The sequence below is a fragment of the Oppia nitens genome, unplaced genomic scaffold (genome assembly GCF_028296485.1).
Source record: "Oppia nitens isolate AA-2021 unplaced genomic scaffold, nextdenovo-longstitch-racon4-pilon3 scaffold8_pilon_pilon_pilon, whole genome shotgun sequence".
NCBI lineage: Eukaryota > Metazoa > Arthropoda > Arachnida > Sarcoptiformes > Oppiidae > Oppia > Oppia nitens.
In genome coordinates, this window is record NW_026533252.1 from 2,727,810 (window position 1) to 2,743,254 (window position 15,445).

The following is a 15,445-nucleotide window of genomic DNA, read 5'->3' on the forward strand; positions in this document are numbered from 1 at the left end:
TATCATAATATAATATTAATATACAGTAAATGGGAATTTTGTCAATGATTGTAATAATTTAATTATTTATAGTTAGCATAAACATTATGCAAGCAATTCTAATTATATATCATAAAAAATAATTATATTTATATTAATCTTTACAACAAATAGTTATAAATACAGTAATTTCCTTATTATTTTACGTTAGATTATTATAATGACAACGTATCAGAAAAAAATATGCAATTCAATATTATAAAGTAAATAAATTTTAATAAAAAAAAATTATTTACATAAATTAGAAATACATAATAAAAATCTTAATTTTTAACATTAATACTATTAATTTAAATATTTATCATGTGGTTTATTTAAATTAATTACTGAAATTTTATTAATAGATGTATCAATAATATAGTTTGAATCAATTTTATCAGTTTTTATATAACTCTTGTCTTCATTTGTCTTTGTTTTTGATAAAGTTTTTGGTTTTAACCACGCATTGGTCATTGCAGTGAAGGGTCGGGTGACCAGAAAAGCAGTTATCACTGACAGTACATAAGTGCCGAAAAAATCAAACAACGATACCGACCACTAAAATAATAATAATAATAATAATAGACTATTAATATACTGTAGATATAAATAAATCATATGAAAGTATCATACGATGTAATACTCTGTATAAGTCCTCAGTTCTCGTTGGGAACCAATTCTGTAGACAAAGAAAAAGACGTGCATCTGATTGAGTGAAACAGAAAAATAGTTTTTAATTATGATTTTAAAAATATTTTTCATTAATATTATAATTACAATATATATTTCTAGACCCAAATTATCGATTATTTTAAAGCCTTTCCACCCCAACATTTCATTAAATGTGCCTAAAATTTTAATAAATAAATTTTATATAATGTTTTACTATATTCACACTTTCACAGACCTCCCCGGCCAGTGGAACAGCAATATATAAGCCAAACAAATGATGCCAAATAAATAGGTTTTCCAATCAATAAGTATAAAGGCATTTCATAATCATTGAAATCATATGCCAAATATCCGGGCGTAACAAAGTTTCGCTGCCAATAGAGTATACTAGTAGTCATACAAATAGTAATAATCCATATAAACATGTGTCCAATACGTCCGCCCAGATATGCTTTCGGGTGATATCGGACAGCATATGCCGTAATCATTCCTATAATATAAGTCTGTATATAATTAAATGGTTGCCAATAATGTCGTGCAAAACCCTCCATTGTCTGCATAACATCAGGCCATGAGATGGCCTGATAGACGTGAGGCAACTCTAGTATCTGGTAATTAAATATAGGCAACAAAATGCCAAATATTAATAATATAAACAACCAGATCAAACCAAATCGGGGATATTTATATAACACAAGAAAAGCTATCGGTGCCAATGCATACAATTGAAAGTCCAACGATGAATACCTTATCATAAAAATAGTGAAAAATAGTGTATTATATAATTAATTATATTTAATTTAAAATATTTAAACCTAATTTATTTTTAAAACACACACTTACCATGTTATTGCCAAACACTAGATATAAGATTTAATATGAATATAAACATGTATTAATTTATATATATATATAATTATTATATAATTAATGTAATGTATTAATACCTGAACTGATGTCAATATCGTTGAATTATCATTAGAATAGTGTAGTATATTAGTAGTCATAAGCAATGGTTTGTGCCATTTATCGTAACATTGATTTGTAAAATAGGATAACATTAGTTTCCAAATGGGACCTTTAAAACAACATTAGTTATCAATAATAAGACAAATAATTATATAAATTAGCATTATATATAATATTTTTTTTATATATAAAGCTTATATATATCAATACCTGAACCAGTAAATTCAAATAAAAAATTTATAAACAATGCAAACACAATTATTGGCATTAATCTAATATATCTATATAATATAAATTTAAAATCGCATTAATTATTTAATAATATATTATCGATATATTTTATTTTAATTATATATAATAATCGTAAAGTCATACCTAAATAATATATATTGAAAATAATTAAATCTCCCATTACTTCGTTCAAGTTTCGACAATATTGTGTTGCATAATAGAAAACCTAATAATATACATACAAAATAAATATATAATTAAATAGTTTTAAAATATAAAGCAATTAGCATATACAATAAATTAATAGCTAACCCGACAAAAGTACAAAATTATCCATAAGTAATATGTTTGGCAAAAACATGTTTCGATAGTCTAATGCCATTTTAAATGACGAGGACAGGTAGTGATTACGGTTAAACATAAACAACTGCCCAAATTCATAGGTATGCAAAACGACACAATAAAATGTTAGTATTGCACGAAAACCGTCCAAAGCCTTGAACTTTCCGTATTGTTGTAAACCAAATATCGACTGTGCGTTGGATTTACCGGAAAAACATTTGATAATAAAACTAATGTTTGGTATGGATAATAGCATTTTCTTAAATAGACTATCAGGTAAACAGTCTATAATTGTACTCAATATAAATATAGCGATTAGTAAACCGACACCAACACTAATATCATATTAAAGATAACAAAATAAAACAATTAATAATTAAATAGTAATTTATGGTAATATTAATATATACATTGACACAATATGATAGTTATTAAGCACTATTGGTTTGTCCTTATAATCACAGTCCTCGTGAAATATTATGGGAAAATGAGTTATTGGATACACCACTAAAAATATATATGTAATGTATATATGATTTAAGCAATTAATACTAATTATCAAACATTTATAGTATATAAAGTATGCATACATTTGGTTAGTACTCTGGAAAGATCTTGAGGCTTACAAGTCGATGGCAAACATAAGCCACGAAATAGTTTAACTTTTTTATAAACATTATTATCTGCAAACTCATACACCTGTTGCCAATGTTGTGCTGTCTTAACGTTATGAGTCTTAAAAAACTTTCCCAACATATTCCTCCAAATACTAAATGTTTGACTTTTAGAGACATTATTTTTGATAAATTTTACAAAATTGTCAAATTCAGCATTTGGTATGTCATGTAATTTAGGATACTGTAGTTCAGTACCGCAATACTGTCCATAGATTTTAGGTTTGTCCGCTTCGTCAGAACTTTCGATACTTAAACACTGGTCATAATTACCGTAAACCACTCCACTTCCTTCTAGTATACCGTTTGAAGGACGCGGTTGTGCTTCAAAAACTAGTATTTTAATTTTTTATAAAATCATTTAATACTGATATATATAGTATATATATAATGTAAAGTTTAACATACTGTATATTGTATTATTATTAAGTTTAGTATTAATATATTATAGTAATATACAATATAATAATAATAATAATACAAAAGACATACATTTAAGAGCCCAGATTTCTCCATCGCGGGCGCCGTTCATTATTCTGGCCAACGATTGCATACACTGGTCCTCTAAATCCATTTCCATCAACACTTCCGCCACTCGACTATTCATTCGTTTACTAAATTCTGATAATTTTTCGCTCACATTCTTGCCATAGATTTCCAGTCTATTAAAGGCTTTTATTGTTTCATTCAACGACCCAAACCTATGTTTAATATTTTGTTTGCCCTCTTCGTAGTCATCGGGAGTCAACTTATCGATAAAAAAGTCTAACATATCATCAGCTGAACAGTAGTTTTCATCGATAATATTATTATCGTTATCTTCATTATCCGATAAACTGGATATTATTTCTTGTGAATGACATTTAGTTAAACTTATCAAAAAAGACAAAACTAATAAATATAGTTTAAAATTCATATTTTTTTAATTAAATGTTTTCTATATTTAAAATATAGTCTAAAACTATTTTAACAATTTTATGCTAATAATTAATTTTAATATTATTAATTGTCTAAAATCTTTACATTCAAAATATATACAAAATCATTGAAATTTTTTTTATGATATAAAACATATCATAACTTGTTGACAGAGTAATAAAAAAAAGTATTTTATAATTTTTAATATTAGATATACACAATATTTTTGTATTTTTTTTGTGATTTAAAATGCAATTATGCAACTACATTACAATATATTATTAATAGATATTTGTATATAAAATGTACAAAAAAAATTATAAAAAATATTAGGAATTTTGTCAAAAAGTGTTTTTTATTCAAATAATAAAAGATATTTTCCATAAATCTTAATAAAAATAATTTACATGAAAATAATAATAAAAAAAAGTATACAGTACTTTATATTAGCACTTATTGTACATATAAAGTATTAATAATATATTAACAAATTTTTAAAAAATATTTGATTATGAAAAAAATATGTAAATTTTATTACGTAAATGAATAATTCTGATTCACTATTATTTTACTATTAATATCTGTATATAAATATTATATATAAACTTAATATAAGTTTAATATTTTTTTTATTAAAATACAGTAAAGTGTATCATAACTATTACCATTATATTCAGCTAAAAATGCTGATATAAATTAACTAAACTATTAAATTAAAATCATTTATAAAATAAATAACACAAAAAGTTATGAAAAAAACTTAAATATAAATTATAATTTAAATGTTTGTCACTTTCCTTCACCTTCAATGATAGGCAATTAAAATATATTTAATAACTGGAAAAATATGTTTTTTCATGTAATTTTTGTATAAATGTTTTAACAAAAGTCCTATAGATTAATAATTTTTAAGTTTTAAAACTTTTAAATTTTATTAATATTAATTTAATTCAAATATACAGTTTTATTTCCAAATTAATGTTATTTATAATACTGTAAATTATTATCAATAAAATAAATTTTCAGCAATAGTAAAATAAATTATACAAAAACTTTAAATATATATTATTAAATCTATAATTAAATAATAATAATATAATAAATAACAATTATATATTGAAAAAATTATATTATTACATCTGATAAACTATTTTATCATTATTATAATGAATAACATTTAATGTTTTCCTATCAGTGTCTGTGAGTTCAGGAAAATTATTGATTGATTTTTCCATATAATCAGCATTTGAATCAATTGTATCTAATTTTACAGATTTGTTGTCAACATTTTCACCAATACTTTCTTTTGGCGTACGTTTAGGTTTGAGTAATACATTAGTCATTGCAGTGAACGGTCGGGTCACCAGAAATGCAGTTATCACTGACAGTACGTATGAACCGACAAAATCAAACAACGATACCGACCACTAAAATAATTATATATAAAAATATATATGTATAACAATAAAGTAAAAATAAATCAATAATAAAAATAAAAATCTAATACATAAACATATCTCACAATATAATACTCTGTATAAGTCCTCAGTTCTCGTTGCGAACCAATTCTGTAGACAAAGAAGAAGACGTGCATCTGATTGAGTAAAATATTATAAATAATTGATTTAATTTCAATAAAATAAATCTCATTATTATTATTATCAAAATTACAATATATATTTCTAGACCCAAATTATCAATAACTTTAAAGCCTTTCCATCCCAACATTTCATTAAATTTGCCTAAAATAATAATAAATAAAAGTAATATTGTTTTTAATAAATTCACATTTTTCACAGACCTCCCCGGCCAGTGGAACAACTATATACAAGCCAAACAAATGATAACATATAAATAGGTTTTCCTAACAATAAGTATAACGGCATTTCGTAATCATTGAAATTGATGGCCAAATAGCCGGGCATAACAAAGTTTCGCTGCCAATAGAGTATACTGAATGTCATACAAATAGTAAAAATCCATATAAACATGTGTCCAATACGTCCGCCCAGATATGCTTTCGGGTGATATCGGACAGCATATGCCGTAATCATTCCGATAATATAAGTCTGTATATAATTAAATGGTTGCCAATAATGTCGTGCAAATCCATCTATTGCTTGTACAGTATCTGGCCATGTAATGACCTGATAGACGTGAGGCATTTCTAGTATCTGATGATTAAATATAGGCAACAAAATGCCAAATATTAATAATATAAACAACCAGATCAAACCAAATCGGGGATATTTATATAACACGAGAAAAGCTATCGGTGCCAATGCATACAATTGAAAGTCCAACGATGAATACCTAATTAAAAAATAATAATTTTACATTTATTACATTGAAATTTTCGTGTAAATTTTATTAATATAAAAACAATCAAGACATTACCAGGTTATTCCTAGACACTAAATATTATATCAATAAAAAAATGTATTAATTAATTAAATTATTAAAATTTAAACTCATTATAATTTTTTTAAAAAACCTGAATTGATTGAAGTACAGTTGAATTATCGTTTGGATAGTACAGTATATTAGTGGTCATAAGCAATGGTTTGTGCCATTTATCGTAACATTGATTTGTAAAATAAATTAACATATTTTTCCAGTGTGGACCTTAAAAATGTTTTTTTACTACTTTAGTAATAATTATAATTAGGTAAATATATATAGTCATACCTGAGCCGGAAAATTCAAACAAAAATGTTATAAATAATGCAAATAAAATAATTGGTAATAATCTTAGATATCTAATAAGTAAATTTTTTTCAAAGAAACAAACAATAATAAATGTATTAATAATATTTTTAAATTAAAAATTAATTATTTGTTTATTTTGTTTTATACCTAATTAATAAATAGTGTAAATAATTGAATCTCCCTTTGCTTTGTTCAAGTCTTGATAATATTGTATTACATAATAGGAAACCTATTCAAAAAAAAAATAAACATAAAATTTTATTTATAAAAAAATATTATCTTTTATTACCGGATAAAAGCACAAAGTTATCCATAATCAAAATGTTTGGCAAAAACATGTTTCTATAATCTAATATCATTTTATATGATGAGGACTGATAGTGATTCCGAGTAAACATAAACAACTGTCCAAATTCATAGGTGTGTACAACAACACAATAAAATGTTAGTATTGCACGAAAACCGTCCAAAGCTTTAAACTTTCCGTATTGTTGTAAACCTAATATCGATTGTGCGTTAGATTTACCGGAAAAACATTTGATTATAAAACCAATGTTTGGTATCGATAGTAGTTTTTTCTTTAGTAGACTGTCTGGTAAACAGTCAATAATTGTACTCAATATAAATATAGCGATTAGTGAACCGACACCGACACTGTTTTTTATAAAAAGAAAATCTTTTATTTTTATCTAAAAGTTTATAATACTAAAAATTTGAATGTTAATAATAATGATACATACATTGACACAATATGATATTTATTCAACACAATTGGTTTGTCTTTATAATCACAGTTTTCATTTAATTCAATAGTAAAATGAGTTATTGGATACATCACTATAGGTTTAATAAACAAAAATTATATTTTGATTATATGTCACAAACACACAGACTGTTACATACATTTAGTTAATACTCGGGAAACGTCTTTTGGTTTACAAGTCGATGGCAAACACAGACCATTGATTATTGTCAGGTCTTCATGGATAGTGTTTTGGGAAAACTCGAACAATTGTTGCCATTGTTTAGCAGTTTTGATACTTTTAGACATAAAGAACTTTCCCAATAGATTGCTATAAATGGCAAACGAGGAACTGTTTGTCTCTTTTTTTAAATAGTTTGATAAATCTTCGTAAGCACTCATCGGTATCTGATGTCTGTCAAGCAATTGATGTTTTATTCCGCAATACTGACCGTATATTTTAGGTTTTTCCGACTCATCGGGACTTTCGATGCTCAGACACTGGTCATAGTTACCATACGATGTACCGCTTAGCTCGAGTATACCGTTTGATGGAGTGGGTTGTGCCTCAAAAACTGATCATTTTAGTGACAATTATAGTTATATAATGTTAGGTATAGTTTCCTATTTGGTTAAAAACTCTGGGGGGGGGGGGGGGTAAAATCCCAAAATCTTTATGTTAGGGTAGGGGTATTTTCGCCATACCCCTTGCTTAACCCTGATATATATATAATATTTATCAATTATGACATACATTTAATTGCCCAGATTTCGCCATCGCGGGCGCTGTTCATTATTCTGGCCAACGATTGCATACACTGGTCCTCTAAATCCATTTCCATCAACACTTCCGTCACTCGACTATTCATTCGTTTAGTAAATTTCGATAACTTTTCGCTCACATTTTTACCGTAGATTTCCAGTCTATTAAACGCTTTAATCGTTTCATTCAATGACCCAAACGTGTGTTTAATATTTTGTTTGCTCTCTTCGTAGTCATCGGGAGTCAACTTATCGACAAAAAAGTCTATCATATCATCAGCTGAACAACCATTTTCATCAAAACTGTTATCATCAACACTGTCCTCTAAACTGGATACAGTGTTCAATGATGTTATTATAAAACAAATTAATAAAACAAACTTAATCATTAGTTTTAACATATATTTATTAATGAGTAATCAAAAACTATTATTATTTGATATCTATATATACTGTATGTTATACTAAATATAATTATATATAATTATCTAAACTATTGTTTAATAGATCCAATGTACTACTGCAATAAAATTAGACTATTTTATTTATTATATACAGTTTATTGAAACTATTGCTAAATAATTTAATTTCAAAACAGAAATAACCACTTAATAAATAAATATATTTATTTATTTATAAATATATATTTATAAATAAATAAATAAATTAAATTAAATAAATAAATAATTTAAATAAAAATTTTGTCACAATCAAAAATTATAATATATTTTTATATATTAATATATTATAAACAAATTTTTGTATATTAAAATTATTGAATAGTAAACACACAAACACAAAAAAGATTTAATAAAAACAAATTAATAGTAGATTGAAAATAATTATCAAAAAATATCATTATGTTTTAAAATAAGTTAAAATTTTTAAAAATTTATCTTAGATTAATAAATAAATTTTATTTATAATTTTAATAGGATTTGGCACACCTTATACTCTAAATAGGCCTAATAGATCTTATTAAATATTTTTATAGATTATACTGTAAACTATCACAATATTATATATTCCGTTACAATATTATTTAATTAAATTTATAAGTATGAAAAGTAATTTATTAAATACTGTTCATTAATATAAGGTGTGATTCATATATTACGTTTCTAGACTCCCTGTTCGCAATTGTTCGCATGTATCATTTTTAAGGTTTTAAGGTCTCTACTCCCCCTCCCCATCAACTCGTCCGAAAAAATTTCCTTTGTCCGACACCCCCACCCTAAGCGCAAACGTAATATGTGAATCACACCTAAGCAATTAGAAATTTCTAATAAATTACTCAAATAATGTAGAATAAATTTAAACTTTTACTTAATTATTTTAATATAAGATTTACTATAATTTTAAAAACAGTATCATTGATTAATTATATAAATTTATTTATAAACAATATTTTAATAATATTTTAGTTATTTATTAATAAGTTAGTTGTTTATTGATATACAGTATAGCGAAATAAAAATTTATTTATATAAGAAATAAATAATGTTCTGTATTTTACGTCAAATAATTATATCACATTTATTTAAATATTTAACATAGAAATTATATAAATTTATATTTATATTATCTCTATAATAAAACAATAGTTAAATAAAGATAATTATTTTATATTTAAAAATATTTTACTACATATGATAAATTATTTTATCATTATTATAATTAATAACATTTAATGTTTTCTTATCAATGTCTGTGAGTTCAGGAAAATTATTGATTGATTTTTCCATATAATCAACATTTGAATCAATTGTATATAATTTAATAGATTTGTTGTCAACATTTTCACCAATATTTTCTTTTGGCGTACGTTTAGGTTTGAGTAATACATTAGTCATTGCAGTGAACGGTCGGGTCACCAGAAATGCAGTTATCACTGACAGTACGTATGAACCGAAAAAATCAAACATCGATACCGACCACTAAAATTAAATTATATATATATATAATTTTTGATTAACAAATATACAAAACAAAAATTAATTTAAAAAATCAATAATAACAATAAATCTATTTATAAAATACATAAACATATCATACAATATAATACTCTGTATAAGTCCTCAGTTCTCGTTGCGAACCAATTCTGTAGACAAAGAAGAAGACGTGCATCTGATTGAGTGAAATATCAAAAAATAGTTTTAATTATTACTAAATAAAATATTTTTCATTAATATTATAATTACAATATATATTTCTAGACCCAAATTATCGATAATTTTAAAGCCTTTCCACCCCAACATTTCATTAAATTTGCCTAAAATATTAATAAATAGATTTTATATATTGTTTTTCTATATAACATTTTAATATATAATATTTTTACAGACCTCCCCGGCCAGTGGAACAACTATATACAAGCCAAACAAATGATAATAAATAGATAGGTTTTCCTAACAATAAGTATAACGGCATTTCGTAATCATTGAAATTGGTGGCCAAATAGCCGGGCATAACAAAGTTGCGCTGCCAATAGAGTATACTGAATGTCATACTAATAGTAACAATCCATATAAACATGTGTCCAATACGTCCGCCCAGATATGCTTTCGGGTGATATCGGACAGCATATGCCGTAATCATTCCTATAATATAAGTCTGTATATAATTAAATGGTTGCCAATAATGTCGTGCAAAGCCCTCCATTGCTTGTATAAAATCTGGCCACGCAAAGGACTGGTATATGTGCGGAAACTCTAGCATTTTGTAATTAAATATAGGTAACAAAATGCCAAATATTAATAATATAAACAACCAGATCACACCAAATCGGGGATATTTATATAACACAAGAAAAGCTATCGGTGCCAATGCATACAATTGAAAGTCCAACGATGAATACCTTATAATTCAAAAAAATAATATTATATTAATCAAACATTTTTGTAATGTTTATTTATTAATATAAAAACAAATCAAAACATTACCATGTTATTCCTAAACACTAAATAAAAATAAAAAATATATAATATATAAATTAATTAAATTATTATAATTTACATTCATTATAATTTTTTAAAAACCTGAATCGATGAAAGTACAGTTGAATTATCATTTGGATAATATAGTATATTAGTAGTCATCAGTAAAGGTTTGTACCATTTATCGTAACATTGATTTGTAAAATAAATTAACATATTTTTCCAGTGTGGACCTTAAAAATATAAGATATTAAATGAATATAAATATTTATTGTTATTAATTACTTATGCAGTCATACCTGAGCCGGAAAATTCAAACAAAAATGTTGTAAACAATGCAAATACAAGAATTGGCAATAATCTTAGATATCTATTAATATATATATATATTTTAATATAATAACAACAGTTGTTTTATAATAGCAATAAATCTGAATTAAATTATTTGTTTAATAAGTTTAATACCTAAATAACAAGTATTCAAAATAGTTAAATCTTCCTTTGCTTTGTTCAAGTTTTGACAATATTGTATTACATAATAGAAAACCTATTTAAATAATAAACATTTAATTTGATTTTTTAAAATTATATTTTTTTAAACAGCAATTTAGTTATTTTGTTTACCCGATAAAAGCACAAAGTTATCCATAAGCAAAATGTTTGGTAAATACATATTTCTATAATCTAATATCATTTTATATGATGAGGACTGATAGTGATTACGGGTAAACATAGACAGCAGTCCAAACTCATAGGTATGCAAAACGACACAATAAAATGTTAGTATTGCACGAAAACCGTCCAAAGCTTTAAACTTTCCGTATTGTTGTAAACCAAATATCGACTGTGCGTTGGATTTACCGGAAAAACATTTGATAATAAAACCAATGATTGGTATCGTTAGTAGTTTTATCTTTAATAGACTGTCTGGTAAAAAGTCAATTGTTGTACTCAATATAAATATAGCAATCAATGAGCCAACACCGACACTAATATGTAAAGAAAAATATATTTATCTAAAAGTTTACAATACTAAAAATTTGAATACAAACATTGACACAATATGATATTTATTCAATACAATTGGTTTATCTTTATAATCACAGTTTTCATTTAATTCAATAGTAAAATGAGTTATTGGATACATCACTATAGGTTTAACAAAAAAAAAAGTTATAATTTGATTATATGTCACAAACAAACAGACTGTTACATACATTTTGTTAATACTCGGGAAACGTCTTTTGGATCACAAGTCGATGGCAAACACAGACCATTGATTAGTGTCAGGTCTTCATGGATAGTGTTTTGGGAAAACTCGAAAAATTGTTGCCATTGTTCGGCAGTTTTGAGACTGTGTGACATAAATAACTTTCCCAATAGATTGCGATATATGGCTAATGAGGAACCGTTTATTTCTTTTTTAAAATAGTTTGACATATCTTCGTAAGCACTCATCGGTATCTGTTTTCTATCAAATATTTGTTGTTTTATTCCGCAATACTGACCATATATTTTAGGTTTATCCGACTCATCGGGACTTTCGATGCTCAGACACTGGTCATAGTTGCCATAGGATGAACCGCTTAGCTCGAGCATACCGTTTGATGGAGTAGGTTGTGCCTCAAAAACTATTTATTTAATTGACAATTATAGTTATACTACTATATAATTGATGCAAAAAAATAAAATAATTTTCTTTATCAAATAGGACATACATCTAAGTGCCCATCTGTCCCCATCGCGGGCGCCGTTCATTATTCTGGCCAACGATTGCATACACTGGTCCTCTAAATCCATTTCCATCAACACTTCTGCCACTCGACTATTCATTCGTTTAGTAAATTCCGATAACTTTTCGCTCACATTTTTGCCATAAATTTCCAGTCTATTAAAAACTTTAATCGTTTCATTCAATGACCCAAACGTGTGTTTAATATTTTGTTTGCCCTCTTCGTAGTCATCGGGAGTCAACTTATCAATAAAGAAGTTTATCATACTATCAGCTGAACAGCCATTTTCATTAAAATTGTCATCATCTGCACTGTCCTCTAAACTGGACACAGTTTTCAATGATATTATTATAAAACATATTAATAAAACAAACTTAATCATTAATTTAAACATATATATATATATTAATAAGTAAACAAAAACTTTTATTATAATAAATATAACTAACTGTAAATAATTAATAAAACTATTTTAAATAATTGTATCTTATTATTAATTATTAAATATATTGTATCAGATTACAGTAATAAAAATTATACTGTTTTATTTATTATATTTATATTAAAACTATTGCTAAATAATTTTAATTTTATAACAAAAATAACCACTTAAAAATAAATATCATAAATAATTTTTAAAAAAGTGTTTGTCATAATAAAAAAATTAATATTTTATTAAATTTTGAATATAATACAGTAAATAGATTACAATTGATTTAAATATATTATTTTAAATTTATAGTTAAATATTTTATATCAAATGTTATCTTGGTAATTTATTATTAAATAAATCTGATTTATGATATTAATAGGATTTAACTCATCTGCAGCTTAAATATGTAAATTTATGTTTTATTACAAAATTGTAACTTATAATACAATTTAATAATAAATATGACAAATCCTTTATTAAATACTCTACATAGAAATGGGCAAATAGAAAATTCTAATAAAATTTTCTAGTAACTTTACCAAAAAATATAATATATTTATATAGAAATATTACTTTATAATTAGACTATGTGAATCTTATAAATATTTTTTTAATACAGTTTATTAATACAGTATATACTATATATTACAATACAAATCTAGTATAATATATCTGGAATTACTATAAATAAGTAGTATTATAATATAAAGTTTATTTGTAATTAATTATTAATCTAATGTTTAAATTAAATTTCCAAAAAATTAAAAAAATAACTGATTATCTGTAATAATTGTTAACCTTTGATATTAGTGAATTTAAATTATAATTGCTACTAATTTATAGCGTATTAAAAAAGATAAATTAATTAATTAACTAAAATAATTTTATGTAAAAATTTCTATTAGAAGAAATTTTCTAATATTTTTTTAAAGAAATTTCTGTTTTTTATCTAACGTTAACTGTACATAATAAAGTTGTTTAAAAATATAATATTTGATATAATGTAAATATTAAGCAAAAATTATTATGCAATACTAAATTATACTGTAAACTATAATTTGTTACTAATAATTTATTTTTTTAAAAAAACAAAAAAATTATATTATATGAAAAATAATGTAATTATTTCCTCTGTATTTTACCTTAAATACGTTTTTTGTTTCTTTTGTCACATTTATTAATACACAGTATATATATATATACATATTATAAACTAAAAACTTTTTTTTTTTTTAAATAATTAGTTGACTATAATATATATTGTATACTATAAATGATAAACAATTTTATCATTATCACAAAATATTATATTTGAAGAGTCGCAGTCAACTACATCGTTAACATTATTCAAAATTGGATAATCATTTGAATTAATTTGATTTGATTCCACACTTTTAGTATGACTTTTAATTTTTGGCGTACGTTTAGGTTTGAGTAAAGCATTTGTCATAGTAGTGAACGGTCGGGTAACCAGAAATGCAGTTATCACTGACAGTATGTATGAACCGATAAAATCAGTCATCGATACCGACCACTAATAATAAATACATTTTAATTAATAAAAAATCTAAATAAAAGTATATAAAAAGTACATAAAAATATCATACAATATAATACTCTGTATAAGTCCTCAGTTCTCGTTGCGAACCAATTCTGTAGACAAAGAAGAAGACGTGCATCTGATTGAATGAAATATCAAAAATAATTTTAATTATTATTAAATAAAATATTTTTCATTATTATTATAATTACAATATATATTTCTAGACCCAAATTATCGATAACTTTAAAGCCTTTCCACCCCAACATTTCATTGAATGTGCCTAAAATATGAATGAATAGATTTTTAATATTGTTTTAATATACTGTATTCACATATTTTCACAGACCTCCCCGGCCAGTGGAACAGCAATATATAAGCCAAACAAATGATGTCAAATAAAAAGGTTTTCCAATCAATAAGTATAAAGGTATTTCATAATCATTGAAATTGGTGGCCAAATAGCCGGGCATAACAAAGTTTCGCTGCCAATAGAGTATACTAGTAGTCATACAAATAGTAATAATCCATAAAGTTATGTGTCCATAACGACCGCCCAGATATACTTTCGGGTGATATCGGACAGCATATGCCGTAAGCATTCCTATAATATAAGTCTGTATATAATTAAATGGTTGCCAATAATGTCGTGCAAAACCCTCCATTGTCTGCTTAATATCTGGCCATGTAAAGGACTGATAGACGTGAGGTGACTCTAGTATCTGGTAATTAAATATAGGCAACAAAATGCCAAATATTAATAATA

The 15,445-nt window shown here is 24.7% G+C and overlaps 3 protein-coding genes and 1 long non-coding RNA gene across 4 annotated transcripts; all 4 read right to left on the minus strand.

Annotated features, from left to right (window-relative positions):
• Positions 1 to 440: 440 nt before the first annotated feature.
• LOC128964243 (uncharacterized) lies at positions 441 to 862 on the minus strand. The gene is made up of 3 exons (XR_008484675.1): positions 796 to 862; positions 652 to 723; positions 441 to 576 (listed from the first exon to the last, which is right to left on the minus strand). It is a non-coding gene; the product is annotated as an uncharacterized LOC128964243 (long non-coding RNA).
• A 55-nt stretch (positions 863 to 917) lies between these two features.
• LOC128964373 (nose resistant to fluoxetine protein 6-like) lies at positions 918 to 3,045 on the minus strand. The gene is made up of 8 exons (XM_054310963.1): positions 2,823 to 3,045; positions 2,643 to 2,739; positions 2,203 to 2,567; positions 2,035 to 2,116; positions 1,870 to 1,940; positions 1,638 to 1,768; positions 1,534 to 1,550; positions 918 to 1,437 (listed from the first exon to the last, which is right to left on the minus strand). Exons 1-8 carry the CDS (start codon positions 2,986 to 2,988, stop codon positions 918 to 920), a joined length of 1,449 nt encoding a protein of 482 aa, XP_054166938.1. The 5' UTR covers positions 2,989 to 3,045.
• A 1,475-nt stretch (positions 3,046 to 4,520) lies between these two features.
• LOC128964374 (nose resistant to fluoxetine protein 6-like) lies at positions 4,521 to 10,991 on the minus strand. Its single transcript, XM_054310964.1, has 19 exons — positions 10,980 to 10,991; positions 10,383 to 10,894; positions 10,239 to 10,309; positions 10,093 to 10,164; positions 9,842 to 9,974; positions 9,271 to 9,301; positions 8,030 to 8,367; positions 7,437 to 7,850; positions 7,274 to 7,370; positions 6,823 to 7,187; positions 6,681 to 6,762; positions 6,513 to 6,583; positions 6,319 to 6,449; positions 6,222 to 6,238; positions 5,626 to 6,137; positions 5,496 to 5,566; positions 5,347 to 5,418; positions 5,000 to 5,251; positions 4,521 to 4,529 (listed from the first exon to the last, which is right to left on the minus strand). Exons 2-19 carry the CDS (start codon positions 10,753 to 10,755, stop codon positions 4,521 to 4,523), a joined length of 3,111 nt encoding a protein of 1,036 aa, XP_054166939.1. The 5' UTR covers positions 10,756 to 10,894; positions 10,980 to 10,991.
• Positions 10,992 to 11,580: 589 nt separating this feature from the next.
• On the minus strand, positions 11,581 to 15,405 carry LOC128964376 (uncharacterized). The gene is made up of 7 exons (XM_054310965.1): positions 15,029 to 15,405; positions 14,892 to 14,962; positions 14,757 to 14,818; positions 12,692 to 13,029; positions 12,191 to 12,604; positions 12,026 to 12,122; positions 11,581 to 11,962 (listed from the first exon to the last, which is right to left on the minus strand). Exons 1-7 carry the CDS (start codon positions 15,342 to 15,344, stop codon positions 11,581 to 11,583), a joined length of 1,680 nt encoding a protein of 559 aa, XP_054166940.1. The 5' UTR covers positions 15,345 to 15,405.
• Between the last annotated feature and the right edge of the window lie 40 nt (positions 15,406 to 15,445).

Coding starts and splice junctions, on each gene's coding strand:
- LOC128964374 (XM_054310964.1), bottom strand. CDS start 10,755: ATGCTAGAGTTTCCGCACATATACCAGTCCTTTGCGTGGCCAGATTTT. Junction 10,165..10,238: donor TGGGTCTAGAAATATATATT/GTAATTATAATA, acceptor TCACTCAATCAG/ATGCACGTCTTCTTCTTTGT. Junction 5,252..5,346: donor CTTATACAGAGTATTATATT/GTGAGATATGTT, acceptor TAATTATTTTAG/TGGTCGGTATCGTTGTTTGA.
- LOC128964376 (XM_054310965.1), bottom strand. CDS start 15,344: ATGGAGGGTTTTGCACGACATTATTGGCAACCATTTAATTATATACAG. Junction 14,963..15,028: donor CTGTTCCACTGGCCGGGGAG/GTCTGTGAAAAT, acceptor TTCATATTTTAG/GCACATTCAATGAAATGTTG. Junction 11,963..12,025: donor AAATATCATATTGTGTCAAT/GTTTGTATTCAA, acceptor TTTACATATTAG/TGTCGGTGTTGGCTCATTGA.
- LOC128964373 (XM_054310963.1), bottom strand. CDS start 2,988: ATGTTGGGAAAGTTTTTTAAGACTCATAACGTTAAGACAGCACAACAT. Junction 2,740..2,822: donor TTCCAGAGTACTAACCAAAT/GTATGCATACTT, acceptor ATATATTTTTAG/TGGTGTATCCAATAACTCAT. Junction 1,941..2,034: donor TTTCAATATATATTATTTAG/GTATGACTTTAC, acceptor TATATTATATAG/ATATATTAGATTAATGCCAA.